The sequence below is a fragment of the Pundamilia nyererei genome, unplaced genomic scaffold, assembly GCF_000239375.1.
Source record: "Pundamilia nyererei isolate P.nyererei 1_Seehausen unplaced genomic scaffold, PunNye1.0 scaffold00003, whole genome shotgun sequence".
In the NCBI taxonomy this organism is placed as follows: domain Eukaryota; kingdom Metazoa; phylum Chordata; class Actinopteri; order Cichliformes; family Cichlidae; genus Pundamilia; species Pundamilia nyererei.
Genome location: NW_005187404.1, coordinates 8,070,185 through 8,086,174, shown reverse-complemented (window position 1 = coordinate 8,086,174; position 15,990 = coordinate 8,070,185). Strand labels below are relative to the sequence as shown.

The 15,990-nt window shown below is 40.3% G+C and overlaps 2 protein-coding genes across 2 annotated transcripts in view; both read left to right on the top strand.

Moving 5' to 3' along the window:
* Window positions 1-4,326, top strand: part of cep57 (centrosomal protein 57) — a 6,455-nt gene extending 2,129 nt beyond the window's left edge. The window contains exons 5-11 of the mRNA XM_005720857.2: window positions 1,121-1,249; window positions 2,035-2,112; window positions 2,193-2,288; window positions 2,495-2,572; window positions 2,672-2,901; window positions 3,007-3,151; window positions 3,262-4,326. Coding sequence (XP_005720914.1) covers window positions 1,121-1,249; window positions 2,035-2,112; window positions 2,193-2,288; window positions 2,495-2,572; window positions 2,672-2,901; window positions 3,007-3,151; window positions 3,262-3,447 — 942 coding nt within the window. The 3' untranslated portion in view covers window positions 3,448-4,326. The remainder of the gene's footprint in view (window positions 1-1,120; window positions 1,250-2,034; window positions 2,113-2,192; window positions 2,289-2,494; window positions 2,573-2,671; window positions 2,902-3,006; window positions 3,152-3,261) is intronic.
* gucy1b2 (guanylate cyclase 1, soluble, beta 2) lies at window positions 3,544-9,906 on the top strand. The gene is made up of 16 exons (XM_013910463.1): window positions 3,544-3,594; window positions 4,929-5,002; window positions 5,162-5,256; window positions 5,349-5,509; window positions 5,592-5,691; window positions 5,796-5,995; window positions 6,074-6,161; window positions 6,280-6,383; window positions 6,519-6,735; window positions 6,806-7,126; window positions 7,225-7,373; window positions 7,535-7,681; window positions 7,913-8,067; window positions 8,195-8,376; window positions 8,672-8,962; window positions 9,848-9,906. The coding sequence occupies exons 1-16, from the start codon at window positions 3,544-3,546 to the stop codon at window positions 9,904-9,906; spliced, it is 2,394 nt and encodes a 797-aa protein (XP_013765917.1).
* The last annotated feature ends 6,084 nt before the right edge of the window (window positions 9,907-15,990 follow it).

Genomic DNA, 15,990 nt, shown 5'->3' with positions numbered 1-15,990 from the left:
AAAAAAAAAAAATCGAAACAGTGAGGCCGAAAGATGAAAGATGAACCGCGTTATAGCGAGGGACCACTGTATTCATTTAAAAACTTGAAATCAGTAGTCAGTAGATCCATATTCTTCTTCTCTTGGCTCTTGACGGAGGCGGTCGCATTTTCTCCTTCTCCCTTATCTTTCCTGCTTGGCTTCTCATGTCTCGCTTATAGTCTCGCTTATTCTCTAACCCTAAGTGAATTTCCCAAACTTGTTCTCTAAAAACCTGAAGAAGAATTATGGATTTGATCAACTGGTCCCTTAACGAAACTGACAACTCCTGGGCTTGGGAGAGCCTGATTGTCCTGCGGAGACATTTGCTGCTGGATACTCGATGGTCTGCTGTGTCGTGTGTCTGGTGACACTCTCGATGGAGGACATTGAACGACATCTACCAATTCGGAACCATGATAACAGAGTTCTGGCTGATTGGAGCTGGCTCGGACCTGGCTTATCGAAGAACAAGAAGCGGCTACAGCTGTTCAAAATTCCACAAGGCTGGCTGACATGATAGAGGATGGGCAGGGCTGTGAGTACTCATACTGCTTTTGAACGCAATATGGATAAGATCTTGGAGAAGCTCATGGCTCTGCTATATGGATAACATCTTGAAGAAGAACAAATGGAATTGAGAGACCTGTTGATCAGTGACGGACATTAGACCAACTGTAAAATTGGATGGAGTTTGTTCGCACTAACCAAACTAACTACCCTCTTCACCTCATGCGGCCCCCTGGCGGCAGCTGGATGCTCAAGGCAAAAGCTGACAGGAATAACAATCCTCCTTTAGATAATAAGACTGTGTTGTGACTTTCTCCCTCCTCATTCAAGGCCACCCACGTCGACCGAAGATTGTTGATCTCCCTGTTGGAGCTCAGTCTGGGGGGAGTTATTTTTTCTCCTCGTCTTTCCTCATGTTGTGCATTTTCCATTGTTATACCTCTCTGACCTGTCTTCCCCATGTGATGTTGTAATGTATGTATGGTTGGAAGGGTAAGATGGCACTGGCGAAGGTCGGTAGCCTTAACCCAACAAATTTCCCACATGTGGGACTAATAAAGGTTATCTTATCTTATTGTTATCTTCCTTTCAGGACATCCTGCAGAAAGCCAAATCAGCTGAGTGGCAGTCTGACACAGCATCACAGTATGCTCAGTTTGACAAGCTGGAGAGACTTGAGCGGGAGTATCTCAGACTGACACGTACACAGAACATTTCCGAGGTAAATATACAGACTTGTTGACGTAGTGTCAGGTACACTGAAATTATCTACTGAACAACCCATGCTCTTCTGTCATAAGGAAGAGAATATTGCCATTAAACATCATAAAATCCATGGCAGTGGCATCAGGCTTCCCCAGATTACCCACAGCTTGTTTTTGTTCAAGCATGGTTTGATAAATCAAAAGTATGAGTATCAAACTGCTGTCCTGGGGGCTCTAAATGTCCCACTAAAGGGTCTGATTTTGGCCCACAGTTAGCTTTGCAAATTGGGGAAATTGCAGTGAAGCAGTGCATAATTTGTTGGCTATTTCACTGTACTACTTACTTAAATATAGATGAAGCAAGTGGTTCACAAAACATTTAATCACTAAAATAGGTTGTTTTTTCATGCCAGAAATAGGACTTTAAAGCATCTCAAGCTATTCATCACCTGGTGGTGTCTTTTCTAAGATTACTGAACAACAGTTCTAGTGTAATTTTCAGTTGAATTTCCCACAGCTCATATTAAAGAAAACAGATAAATGTTCACAAGAGTTTACAAGAAGTCTTTAAACAGACCAGAACAAGACAAAAAGAATACTGGTTCTTAAGGGGAGCTCAGAATTTAAAATCCTCTATGCTGTCATGGACCTGGATTAATCTGCACATTAAGAAGCTAAGAATTATTTTCAGGTTTGTTCTTTATTTGTCAGTATTTTCTATTTTTACTGGACTTAAAAGTGGTAACAAGTAAAAGTTAGTGTTTTGATATATTCATCGTATGATGGGTTTGTTTGTCTTCAGATGAAGATCCTTGAGTTGGAGATGAAACTACAGGAAGAGGAGTACCAAAGAAAGCTCATCCAAGACAAGGCCAACCAAGTAATGAGACATGAATTATAATTTTCATCTTTGCTCTCTCTGTTACTCACTTTACATACTTTCTTCTTTCCAATGCTCAGCTACAGACGGGGTTGGACGCCAGTAGGATCCTGCTGCAGTCTGTGTCACCGTGCCGATCCGCCAAGAAGCCCAAAGAGAAGAAGTCCAATACAAAGGTTAAGACCTTCACATGCTCAGCTCATGGTTTTACTTCTGTTTGAGACTGCTAAGGTTCCTTCTTTATAAGTAGATGGTAGAGGAGACAGTTTTTCTCACAAGTGTAGATTTTATTAAAAAGGTTAAACATGTTCATCAGGGAAACCAGATAAAAACATCAATCCAAATTCCATCTTCCCTAGTTTTATTTCCATTTCCTTTCCAGAAATCATCGCAGCAATATTCCCACACAGAGCCACATTATAGACTGAGCCTGAGAGATGTACCCTTTGTTGCTGGAACGGTATAAAAAGACGTGCCCGTGTGATGGAATACAATGGTCTGCCATATTTAACATGCACTTCCCTTATGCTGACTCGCTCTCTTTCTCTCTGACGTTTAGTCAGTAGGCTGCAGCCACTCGGTCAGAGCCAACGTCCAGTCAGTTTTGTCTCTCCTGAAGCGACACCAGCCCCACCTCTGCAACAGCCGCGTCCTCTCACGCAACACAAACGGCTCCGGCACAGACGGCCACCGGCATTCAGACAGTTCCTCTTCTTCCTCTTCGGCTAGCGGAGAGGAATTATCGGAGCTGCTGCAAGCCCTGCAGGAGGAGCTGCGACTCATGAGCTTGTGAGCAGTATTTCATTTGATCTCGACACAAGGCAAGTCACAGACGACGATTATCAAAAGTACTTTGGGGGGTTTTTTCAGTGTGTTTCTGCGTGTGTGTTGCAGGGAGCATGATGAGTTAATGAGGCAGGTGGAGGATTGTGTGTTTGAACAGGAAAGAAAGGAACTTCGGAGGGTGCAGGAGAGGCTGTTGTTGAAAATGGAGAGGAAAGGAGAGCAGATCAGTAAGCTGTACAAGCACAAGTCGCAGGTGTGTTTTCACATATGCAGTCACTAGTTTTCTTTCTTGTTATTTATTTTTTATTATTATTATAATTTGTTAAAGCTTGTGTCTCTTATCTTTTCCTGTCTCTCTGCCAGATAAAAAAGTTAAGAAAAGAAGCCAATTGCAGGCAGAGCAATGGGAACGAGCTGAGGGTGTCTACCACAGTGTCCACCAGAGGTCACTCTGCGGCAGCAGTCAAGGCTAGACCAGGAGACAGAAGCAAGATGAATCTGAGGCTCCTGAGGGACATGAAGGCTCTGCAGACCTCATTACGGACCTGACACTTGCCCACACTTTAGGTCACTCTTGTTGGTGCTATTTACCTCCCCTCAGCAATTACTTCAACTTCAAAACAGACACTGGCTGAAAAACACTAGATGAACACGAAGAACCAGCCTGTGTTTACCAAGCGTCTGTTTGATGAGCAGGTTCAAGAGCATATGACCTGAAATTCTTTAATATGTTTTTACTAGAATATTTGAAAAGACTGGTATGAGTCAGATTTTAGATGTCACTGATGATCAACACTAACTGACTTGTTTAAAAGCTTTGTTGTTTTTTCTTAATAATTTCTCATATTACTGTCTGACAATATGTTGAGAATATTTTAAAGAAAATTGGGCTTTAAATGGTACTTTATTTATTATTTACGTGTCTTGGTTCACGGAGCATTTTACCCCCAACATTTTCCTCTTATCTGTTTTTATGCAAGTAGAGACCATTGAAGTCTTTCTACATCTGTTTTAAATCCTGCAATTTGTGTATGTAAAAGTTACACTTTTATATTTTCTATGCAGTTGTAAAGTCCATGATCATTTCTAGAAATGGCCCAAATGTGAGGGGATTTCTTTTTACAATCAGGAGTAAACTGGATCTTAGTGAAGACACGTTTATGTTTTTATGTTTGTGCAGTATTGGTCCAGTACATGGTTTTGGTTGTTGAGATTTTTTTGTGGGGGTGGGGCCTGGATACTGAAAGTTTCCTCAAACCCTCATGTGCTTGAGGTGCTCCTCTTCCAAAGACTTGTCCTTCCTGCGTTTGATGCTGGTGTCCGACTTCAGTGAAATCACAACATCCATCAAATAAATTCTCCATTCCTGATTACTTTTTCCCAAAATTGTGTGAATCATTATACCATTGCATTAAAGGACCATTTAAATATCTGTTTCTGTTTCCCTTTTTTCAATCCAAATTAAATTCTGTTATGATTTCCTTCATTATCAGCAATGTAAATAACAGTACCCTCTAGCTGTTATTGATTAAGGTGGTCCAAATACAAAGAATTGTTTATCTGCACACATATACAAATATATGAATCAAAATTACTTAGATGTGACAACAAGAATACATGTTTTAACCCTCCTAAAATGGGTAAAAAAGAGAAATTTGGCTGCTACAATTGTAACTCATTCTCAGTTATGAGTTACAATGATTTTCGAGTCCCTGTTATCAAAGTGTTATTTATAAGAGGCTGTATGTCACCCAGACCCCAGGGGGGGTTGTTAGCACCAGGCTGGACTGGACAACTCCTTTGTGGAGATGAGACTGGGAAGTCTCTTAAACAGGCTGGATTTTCTTGTTGGTTATTTTATGAGAGAAGAGACTGGGTGTGGTGAGAGAGCGGTGTGACGATAATCGTGAAGGGGAAAGCTGCTGGTGGACAAACTGCACAGAGACATGGTATGCTGCTTTTCATGGTATGCTATCTTTTATTATCTTAGTTTCTCAGCTGGCCTGATTTGTTTGTTGTATTCCTGACAGTATGGATTTATTAATGCCTGTTTGAAATCGCTGGTAGTGGAAAAGTTTGGCGAGGAGGCGTGGGTCAAGCTCAGGTAAAAGAAAAATTTCTCTTTGAGAGAGTTGAATTTTTCAAAATCTGTTTGCTTTATTACTGAATTTTTACAGCAGAAACACATTTCTGTTACATTCTTAAAACATATCAGGAAATAAACATATTGTCTTCCCAAAATCATCATCATGATCATACACAGGGATGAAGCTGGAGTCCAGGACACCTTCCTGACACATGAAGTCTACGAAGATGAAATCACTTTGCACTTAGTGGCAGAGGCCTGCAAGCTTTTAGGTGTCTTTCCATTCACGAGTTGTTTCAATATATGAAATTGAAAATTCCAGTCATACATGTTTTTATTTATTTATTTATTGATTTACTTTCAGGAGTAAAACCAGAGGTAGTCTTGAGACAGTTCGGAGAGTATTTCTTTGAGTTTTGCAAACGCTCCGGCTACCATCACATGCTGCGGACTTTAGGAGGAAATCTGTCTGAATTCACGGAGAATTTGGATGCACTTCACAGCTACCTGTCGCTCTCCTATAAGGTACTTGCTTTCACATCTGTCTCTTTCCCCCCCTCTTTTTTATTGGAGATATATTTTATTTTTCCATGCTTGATTCTTGCAGGAGATGAATGCACCTTCTTTTCGAGTGGAAAGGAACCCTGATGGAACCATGCTTCTCCATTATTATTCTGACCGCAGAGGACTTTGTCACATTGTTCCTGGTTTATTTGAAACATTTCCTTTAGAAATAACAATTTTGAGCTACATTACTCTCATTCTTAATATGGAGTATTTGGATCTAAATACCAAGTGTTCTCTTTTGTAGGTATTATTGGTGCTGTTGCTAAGGATTTTTTCAACAGTGAGATAACAATGGAGATTGTTAACCAGCTAGAAGAACTGGAGAGAACTGGAAAGAAGGAGCACGTGGTTTTCCTAGTTAGCAGTAAAACTGATGCTTCCTCAAAGGCCCAGATCCTTCATTCTTTGACTGATGAACCTAATACCACCGTCGGGATCAAAAAGGTTAGATTTTAGAAGTGGTAAATTAGATAACAATTTTATTTTACTGGAATTCTAACTCTTTTCTGTTTATTCAAACAGTCTGATCATGAAAAGAAAAGAAAGATCAGTTTCACCATGCCCAGGAGTTACTGGCAGACATCAAAGGAGTTGGTTCACATCGGAAAAGGTACAGTTAACATAAAGCCTTGGAGCAATGGGCTGTGCCCAACGACTCCTATAAGACATTTGCATTTTTACATTTGCATGTATAAATAAATATTTACAACATTTATTTTGCTATACAGGCAAATCATTGAAGAATTTTGAACCTGTGTATCCCATGAAGCTCAAAATTGACCTGCAGACTTTCTGCCATGCTTTCCCTTTTCATGTAGTCTTTGATGAGCAGGTAGAATTTACAGAAATATATACATGGTTTAGATTAGCGATGAACAGTCTCTGCAGAAACCAACTCAAGAGTCATAAATAATTAAGTCATATAATATTAATGGTGAAAACCTAATGGTGGTGGTGTGTGGTACAGCTGGTGGTGCATCAGGCTGGAGTGAATCTCCAAAGGACTGTCCCTGGGCTGCAGATTGTGAATATCCATTTAGATGAGTACTTCAGCATTGTGCATCCTGAGGTGACTTTCAAAATCTCCAGCATCCGGAAGTTCATCAACAGCCACTTTGTCATGCAGACTCGCAGGGAAATGATGCCTGAGACATGGAAAGGCCGGCCTATGCTTCAGCTCAGAGGTAAAAAGAAAGAAACATTTTCTTTTTCTTATGTGTGTATTTTTTTCCATCTTCTGTTATTTGTCTTCAGGTCAGATGATCTGGATGCCTTCTCTGCGCTGCATGTTATATCAAGCCTCTCCTTTGCTGAGAAGCCTTCAGGAGCTGGAGGAAATGCACATGCACATTTCTGACATTGCACCCCATGATGTCACCCGGGACCTTATCCTACTCAATCACCAGCGACTGGCTGAAATGGAGCTATCCAGTCAGCTGGAAAGGAAGAAGGAAGAGCTCCGCATCCTGTCCCAGCACCTTGAGGAAGAGAAGAGAAAGACAGAGAACTTGCTGTATGCCATGCTGCCTAAGCATGTAGCCAACCAGCTGAAAGAGGGCAAAAAAGTAGATGCAGGTTAATAGATAGTTAAAAGATATAAATACTGGATAATTTGTTTGGGCCTATCTGATGTGGCTGTTTTGCATCTTAATTTGTGTGTATGTGTCCTACAGGAGAATTCAAGGAATGCACCATATTGTTCAGTGATGTAGTGACGTTTACCAATATCTGTGCCATGTGTGAACCCATTCAAATCGTTCATATGCTTAACTCCATGTACCTGCAATTTGACCGACTCACCACTGTGCACAATGTCTACAAGGTAAATATGAATGGTGTAACCTGGTTTTTTCCATGTACATTTCACTGGAAAAGAAAAGAACCATTCATGCATTTCCATAAAGCTTTTGGTTACAGGTTGGGTTTTTTTTTCCATCATGTCATCTGTTTGAACCTGACAGAGTATTTTTCTGTTTTTACCAGGTTGAAACCATAGGGGATGCCTATATGGTGGTAGGTGGGGTTCCTATACCTGTCTCCAGCCATGCTGAGAGGGTGGCCAACTTTGCTCTGGGCATGATTATAGCTGCCAAGGAGGTTATTAACCCCATAACTGGAGGATCCATTCAGGTGCAAGGAAGTTTATAGAGCACTTCTTAAGTAAATGGTTGTGAAATGGGGGGAATTTTACTCAATTATTGTGCTACACCATTACGGTAGTTCTGCTGTAAGCAGCAGTGACAAAAACACACTTTTGAGTGGAAGGAGTCTTCTTTCACTCCCCCAAATGCACCTGTGCCAGAGTTTGAATCCAAATATACATATGTAACTCCATCTGTGTGATGTTTTGTATTTCTATAGATCCGTGTGGGTCTCCACAGTGGTCCTGTATTGGCAGGTGTAGTTGGGGAAAAGATGCCACGCTACTGTCTTTTCGGAGACACTGTCAACACTGCCTCTCGTATGGAGAGTCACGGCCTCCCCAACAAGATCCATTTGAGCCCAACTGTATACCAGTGAGGAGACACATAATATTGCACAAGAAAACCTGCATCCATACACACTTTCATGTGCTATGAAACCTGTGTTATCATCAGAATGATTACTGCCTTTATTTCTAAGTCTTGCCTTCATATATTTCAGGGCTTTAAAGAACAAATGCTTTGTCATCCAGAAACGAGGAGAGATAGAGGTGAAGGGAAAGGGGAGTATGACCACTTACTTTCTTGAAAGAAACACCGGAGTGAGTGAGCAGCAGATTATGGGTCTCTGTGACCTGGAGGCCACAGACAGAGAGGACAGCAGCCAGGGAAGCTACCAGCCAGGTCTGTATAGACCAAATGTAGTGATTTGTTGTGTGTCTTTGAAATTATAACTGATGGTTTTTTGACATTTCTGTCTGTACAATTCCTCCATCTAAAGCACAAGCGCACACTGCAATAGATGCACAGCCTTAGTATCACATCCTCTACAGAGAAAATAACAAAATCAATATGATAAGAGGGGCACCTCAATTTCAACTGTATATAGAAACAGTCTTGGAGCAAATGTGACCACATAAATTCCTCTAGATTGAATAAAGTATTTTGATTCGGACTGTGTTTTTGTCCTCTTTTACAGGTTTTGAAACAAAGCATAAAGATGAGCCTTTCTTGATCCCAATGAATTACAAAGACAGTCCAAGTGAATCTCTGCCATCATCAAATATGTCTGAGATTCAAATCCGCTCAATTCTCAAGCCCTCCGACTCAGAAAGCTATGGAAGCCTCGACACTGAAAACCAATCAGAGGATGGAGCTCCTGACCAGTTACAAGCTACTGCTAAATTTGGCCAAACAGAATACACAGAGAAAAACGTAGAGGAATTAGACAGTGATAGCCACGTGGACATGCAGGAGCAAAACTTGATGAGTGATTCTTTGGAAACTAATATTGAAAGAAAACATAGCCAAACCCAGTTCTGTGTAGTTCTCTGAGCTGCTAATACTAATGCATAATAGTTTACAGGCTGTAAATGGTTTATCAGCAAGAGTGGATGTAATGATGAGCATGAAGCCTTGCAGCTGACACATACTGACAAAACAACTTTGCTGCGGAGATTATGTTTTGTACTTCATCAGTTAGAGTGATTCGCTGCACTGTACAAGGTTTTCTGTTAATGTGTCATTTATTGGATGTTGTAGATCAAATGTTGGAGTTGCAGGTGAAGTTCAAGTAATGATTATATGCTTTGGTTGTAGCTCATGCGTCTTATATTAGAAGTTTTAATTGTGTCTGCCCTGCACAGTGACAGCGGCACAGTAAGCAAAATGTTTTCATGTTATTGAGAAATGATTATCTATCTATGGAATAATAAAACAGTCTCCTTTAAACATGACTTTCATACCATTTATATTTAATATAAATAATCCAAACACTGGATTCTTTTAAGAAGACTTTTATACATGAAAGCAAAGATTGTGATTTGGTTTTGAGAAAACAAAATACATGCTCAGGAACAGCAGGTCATCTTCAGGAGGTCCATTGACCATCTTCTTCAGTTTACATTGTGAAAAGAAACCAAGATGAATAAATAATGAATAAAACATCGCTCATGAGGTCTGAGTCAGCGACCACAGCTGTCCGTAAAAGGGTTGTCACCTGCAGGTGTGTGTGTCACTCTCAAGCAACACCCGGGGTCAGGTGAAGAGACCAGATATCTGATCCTCGCTCCGGAGGGCTCTGTGCTTCATCACTGTTGACCATGGTCACATGAAAACAACACCTGTAACCAGAGTCTTCTGTTTGTGTGGTCAGGTGTGATAAAAATCGGTCTGCTGGCTCACTCACTAAGAGCCCAGTCTACATTGGCCTAGATGAAGAGGCCAACCTGTCACCTGTCGCAGGCCACAGAGGCTCAGTTCATGTCTGAATTTTGCCTCGTTTAAAGTCTGGTTGTTTTCTCAAGAATCCGTCTCAGTTATGGAATCCAGGTCAGACAGTCTAGGATCCCCCTGGTGTTTGGTCAGAGCTGGTCGACTGGTGTAAATGTCATCCACAGGTAGAAGGAAGGTGACAGTTTTCACCTTGGACCTTAAGGTGCAAAGAAAACACAAGAATAATTTTGCTGCAGTTTCAGAGATTCTGTATAAAGACTAGCCTTTTGAGGCAAAGCAATGAACAAAGTACTTTGAAATTAGCCATTAATGGAAACAGTAGTTAAAGCCTCTGTGAGGTCAAGTTTAAGATGAATATTTGTTTAAAGCTACAGTTGGGGCATTTATAGTATTTATCTCTACCTGTTTTTATGAACATATTCCTGCAGGGAGTGCCGGTTGGTAATTTTTCCCACATCTTCCTTTGTTGAGTTACCGAAGACACCTTTCCCATGTTGGATTTCTTCTTGCAGTCTTTCCCAACCAGAGTTGCTTGGCCGGACCCTGTTAATCCTTCCATCCCGTACAGTCACACCAGACAGGTTGGAACTTGTAGAGTACCTCCGAACAGTCATCACAGTGTTTTCTGTGAAACAGCACAAACATGATGGATTGAAAGATTTTTATTTATTTATTTATTTTACAGGGCAGGGATGCCTATAGACAGGAAACAGTAATGTCATGTTCTCAGGTGTCTCTAAATATTACGTTTTAAAGTTTATATAAAATTTACGAATATTATAAAAGGCTATAATTAACATATTTTGATTTTTCCTTAGATACGTTGTTGGCATTTATTGTGAATAAGGAATCTCCTCAAATCTCCTTAAAAAAGGATGACCATTGAATGAGAACGAGCCTATAATGAGCCCTATTTCTAGTTTTAAAGTAAATTTTTATATAATAAAGAACCCTAAGAGATAGCCTATCATACTATTTCATTAGTTTAAACTCAGTCTGATGCCCCACTCGACTTCCCTCTTACCCTTGTATTGTCCCTCCAGGACCGGCGCAGACGCATTTCGCCTCAGGTTCACATAAGGGTTATCATCCTTGTCAGCCTGCTTCTTAACTGCTGATGACACGGGACTAGCTTCTCCTGGCATGGCTGCAAGTGAACGCTGACCAAAGTCTCCCCGCAGCTCCCGGTTCTCCGCTTCCAGCTTCTTGATTTCGTCCCGCATCTCCATGATCACCTGCGCCAGGCTGCGGGTGCTCTCCATGGTGCTGTTGCTGCGTTGCCAGTACCACGGCTTCCCAAACACCGGCAGGGAGTCGCGCAGTAGAAGCTCACTGTGCTCCTGCGGCTTTATCATTGCAGTCCCCAAAGCTTTTGTGGTCCTCCTGCTTAGAGGCTTTCCAGGTTCTCTGCGTCTGTCAATCTCGGTCCAGATCTTGTTATGGGGAAGATTACATCGCCTTTCACCACTTGTACACCTGAAAGCGCTCCGGTGATCATCCAGCAGCACACAAAGAATGTTTTATTCATCACACCCGGCGTCCGGTTTCAGGAAAACTAAGCAGGGGTCGGAAATGAATTGTGCACTGCACAAAAGCTAGAGCGGCACTTAAAAGGAGTTTTTGACATCGTTTTTGTGCCTATAATATTTGTAGCAACTATATGTTTAAGGTGTAGGAATGATTTTGGCATCCCAGCTTTACTGTGTGGGGGTCATTTCTCTGTTGGGATTACAATGTCCTCCCCCTGAAATATTAATTAAATCTGTCAGCCAAGACAAATCTTGGAGTGAGACTGAATAGGGGCCTGTTCTGTTTCTTTGGTGTGTGTGTGTGTGCGTGTGTGTGCCCTGATTTTGATGCATAAGATCATTTAGAGCAGAGCATTTAAAAAAAACAAGTGTAATTGATTATTTGCACAATGACAGTGTGAGTGTTTTTTCAATATGAGCAAATTCACTCAGAAGACAGATATTAATTAAAGTCTATTTAATAGGCTATATGATCCTCTGTCTCATGAATATGCATGTTTGATGAAAGGGAGGAGGGCGGTTAAACCAGAAATTGCAGGCAGTTTTGAAGAAAAAGACAGTAGAAAAAAAGCAGGTGTTTGATGATAATAATAAGAGAAGCAACAAACATGAAATGCAACAGGATGCACTCCAAAGAAAATTTCAGCAAATTACACTCAGTGGGACTTCCATAGTCAGGATGAATGGTCCGGTGTGCCAGTAGAGCTCATGTGGCAACAGGTTGTGATCCCTTATAAATAGACCAGAAAGTCTGTGAGTGCACGTGTACCCTAGCTGGCCCGACTCAAACAAAAACAGAGGTTACCCACATAATTTAAAATGGCATAATCCATAATATACAAGTGGTGTAAGGAAGGGTGTTTAGCTAATTAACAAATTAAAATAGAGCCCCAGTTGGTTTTCTCATGTGTGACTTGGACTGAATGGTGGTGGCTCAGGGCAACCCGAGCCTCCCAGAGTCTAGGCCACTGGGACGGAGACAGGCACACATAAACTAGTCTGTGGAGGAGAGAAACCCAATAAGCTCCCCTTTCTGGTTCACAAAATAGGCTACAGAGAAGGCGGGAGGTGAGAGAGATGAGACTGAGGATGGGAGTACTGCCGATTGGCTGGCAGAAAAACAGTTTGTGTAGAGGACTTATTGTAGAGGGTCAGTGCAACTCAATCTGCTGCACCTCAGGTGTGGAACAGAGGGAGTGTGAAGAGACAGACATAAATGTGTCAGCTGTCTTGTCAGACTGCGATAACAACAACAGACAAGTGTGAGAAAGAGATGGAGAATGAGTGAGCGAGTGAGAGAGAAATAAAGGCAATATTTTGTCTTTTACCACCAACTGCATTTTCAGAGCCACTTAACCTCTTTTTATGTGCCGTGTACAAACCCCAGGCTTAGCATCAATTAGTAAAGAACCACTCTGCTGCTTTATCTCTGCATGGTCAGTAATTATACCCAGTGTGGAAAAAAACTGACATCAGATCCGTTGGAAAACTGGTCACTGTGGGAGCACACTAAATTTTAATGCCATGTCACTTTCAATGAAACCTCAACCACAATTTTATACCCTAAACTGTGCTAAAGTCAGTGCAACACACTCTACTGACAGATGCATTTGTGAGAGTATGTGTCTATGTTACTTAATTTCAACTGCCTATGTGGGTATAGCTTTTGAGTGTCCTTATGAATTAAATCAAGGAATTCTACCTGATGACCAGAGATGGGCAGTAACGCGTTAGTTGTAACGCGTTACTGTAATCTGATTACCTTTTTCGAGTAACGAGTAAAGTAAGGGATTACTATTGCAAAAACGGTAATTAGATTACCGTTACTTTCCCGTAGGAACGCTGCGTTACTGCGTTACTAAAACCGTGATTTTTTTGCGAGAATGTCTCACGACAGTGACAAGCGAGTGCGACGTTTGTGACAACAGCTGTGTGCAGATCAACAATGGATCACATATCGATTGTGGGAGAGAGTATGAGCGTGCAGCGTTTAAAGCGAGGAAGTACTGACCTTACTTTGAGTTTGATTCCATAAAAAGTGACAAAAACATTAGTGTCCATCGTGCGTGGGAAGAAAACTTTTTACAGCGAAAAAAAACCCTAAACTTCCAAGCAAGCACCGACGTAATGGGAAACTCACAGAGAAAGTCGCGGATTCTTCAACTGACCGCGGCACACCTGCACCAGGGTAAACCTCCGCCTACCCCAGTCCTGCTTTACAGGTGAAAATAGAGCAACAGGACTGCTGAGTCTTTGACTTTATTTATTTTCTGCTGTGTTTTACTTGCATCTATTTGAAAGAGTGAGTGTAAACACAAAAAAATATATATTTTATTTTATGTGCTGGAATGTGTAGAAAATAGGTTTAAATGTTAAACTAATTTATTCAAGTCAGAGAATGTTGCATATAATTACATTTTTGCTTGATGCATAAAGTTAAAAGATTAAAACTAATAAAACAAGTTTTAAAAAGAGACTTTTCCATTTGATTACATTTTGTATGATGGATTATGTAGAAAAAGTAGAATTGGGCTGAAAGATCTATCGCTTTATCACCTCTTCAGGTTGTAAATTGTGTTTTTAAAAAGTAACTAAGTAATTAATTACTTTTGAAAATAAGTAATCAGTAAAGTAACGGGATTACTTTTTTGGGGAAGTAATCAGTAATTAGTTACTGATTACTTTTTTCATGTAACTTGACTAACACTGCTGATGACAGTTGTCTGATATCAGGCTGTGTTGAAGTATTATATACTGAATAATAGTTTTTAAAAAGGTCTGCAAAACCATCTCTAGGGTTTATAGAGAATTATTCAAAAAGACAAAACATCCTATGAGTGGCAGCTCTCTGCAATGAAAATGCTTTGTTGATGGCCAGACTGCTTTGAGCTGATAAAAAGGCAACAGTAACTCAAATAACCACTTGTTAGAACCAAGGTATGCAAAAGAGCATCTCTAAACATGGCAAGGTCAAGCCTTGAAGGAGATGAGCTACAACAGCAGAAACTGGGTGCCGCTCCTGTCAGCTAAGAAAAGGAAACTGAAGCTACAATTCACTCACCAAAATTGGACGACAGAAGGTTGCTGCTGATGGTATAATGATGTGGGGATATTTTGTTTGCACACTTTGGGCCCTTTCAGTTCAATTTTATTTAGATAGTGTCAAATCACAAAAAACAGTTGCCTCAAGGTGCTTTATATTGTAAGGTAAAGGCCCTAAAATAATACAAAGAAAACAGAGAAAACCCCAACAATCATATGAGCCCCTATGAGCAAGTGCTTTGGCAACAGTTGGAAGTAAAAACTCCCTTTTAATAGGAAGAAACACTCAGCAGAGGGAAGGCCATCTGTCGTGACCGGTTAGAATTAGGGGAGGAAAATAGGACAAAGACACACTGTGGAAGAGAGACAGAGATTAATAAGAGCCAATTACTAATACTCTTTGGATCTAAAACCTTTTGTACCAAAGAGTATTATTTATAGACCACAGTCTACCTACCTAAGAAGTATTGTGGTGTACCATGTCCATGCCTTTATGATCACAATGTAGCCATCAGTGTTAGGGTACTTGGGTCGTTGACCCAGTGTTTTGTGTCTTTTGATTCATTATGTTCTCGGTGTATTTTATATTTCCTGGTTTTGTTTACTTATTCTATTGAGTTTACTCAATATTTCTAGTTTTGGTGATCTTAGTTAGTATTTGGTCCTGTTCATGTTTTGGTCTTAGCCCTGTGTTTCTTCCCCAGTCATGTCTCTGTGTGCATCTGCGTCTCATTGTGTGTTCCCTGTATTTCCTGTTTTACTTTGGTAGTCTTCTGTCGCTGTACTCATGTTCTGTTTTGCTTCTCCAATGTCTCGTCTGTTTGATTAGTGCCAGCTGTGTTTCCCAGGTTAGTAAAACTAGTAAAATGCTCTGATTTAGGGGAAAGAAATATTTGGATTTGGAAAAGATGTGGTTATAGTGAAATATATGAAGTCAACATTGAAGATGTAGGGAAACACACACAAAAAATATAATAGTCACACATAAGTGATAAAGAGAGCCATTGTTTATAACACCAGGGAGCAAAGTTTAAAAAAAATTTCTTCTTCTTTGTCTTTGCCTGAGTTTGCTAATTTAAAATGTCTAATTAATGAATTAGCCGGTCTCAGGCCAATGCAAGACAGAATATGAGTGGCTGCTGTGCAGATTTACAGCCAAGACACAGACTGGATGAGTAAACTTACAGATACAACATAGCAGAGGACCTGTAACCATAATGTAAGGTGCAATTATAAAAAACAACAAAAGACTCACAACAACAAATTAAGCTACTTAAACATAGTCATGATCTTTGGACATTAACAAAATTTTATTTAAATGTTATACATAAAACTTTAGTTTTGTTTGTTTGTTTTTATTCAGCTAAACAAATTTATATATTGTATATTTTATAAAAAGCAACATTTCAAACATTTTTAAATATTAATATTTCTTATTTACAATTTAAAACAGTACAGGAAATAATAACAGTAACAATGAATTTTCAATTAT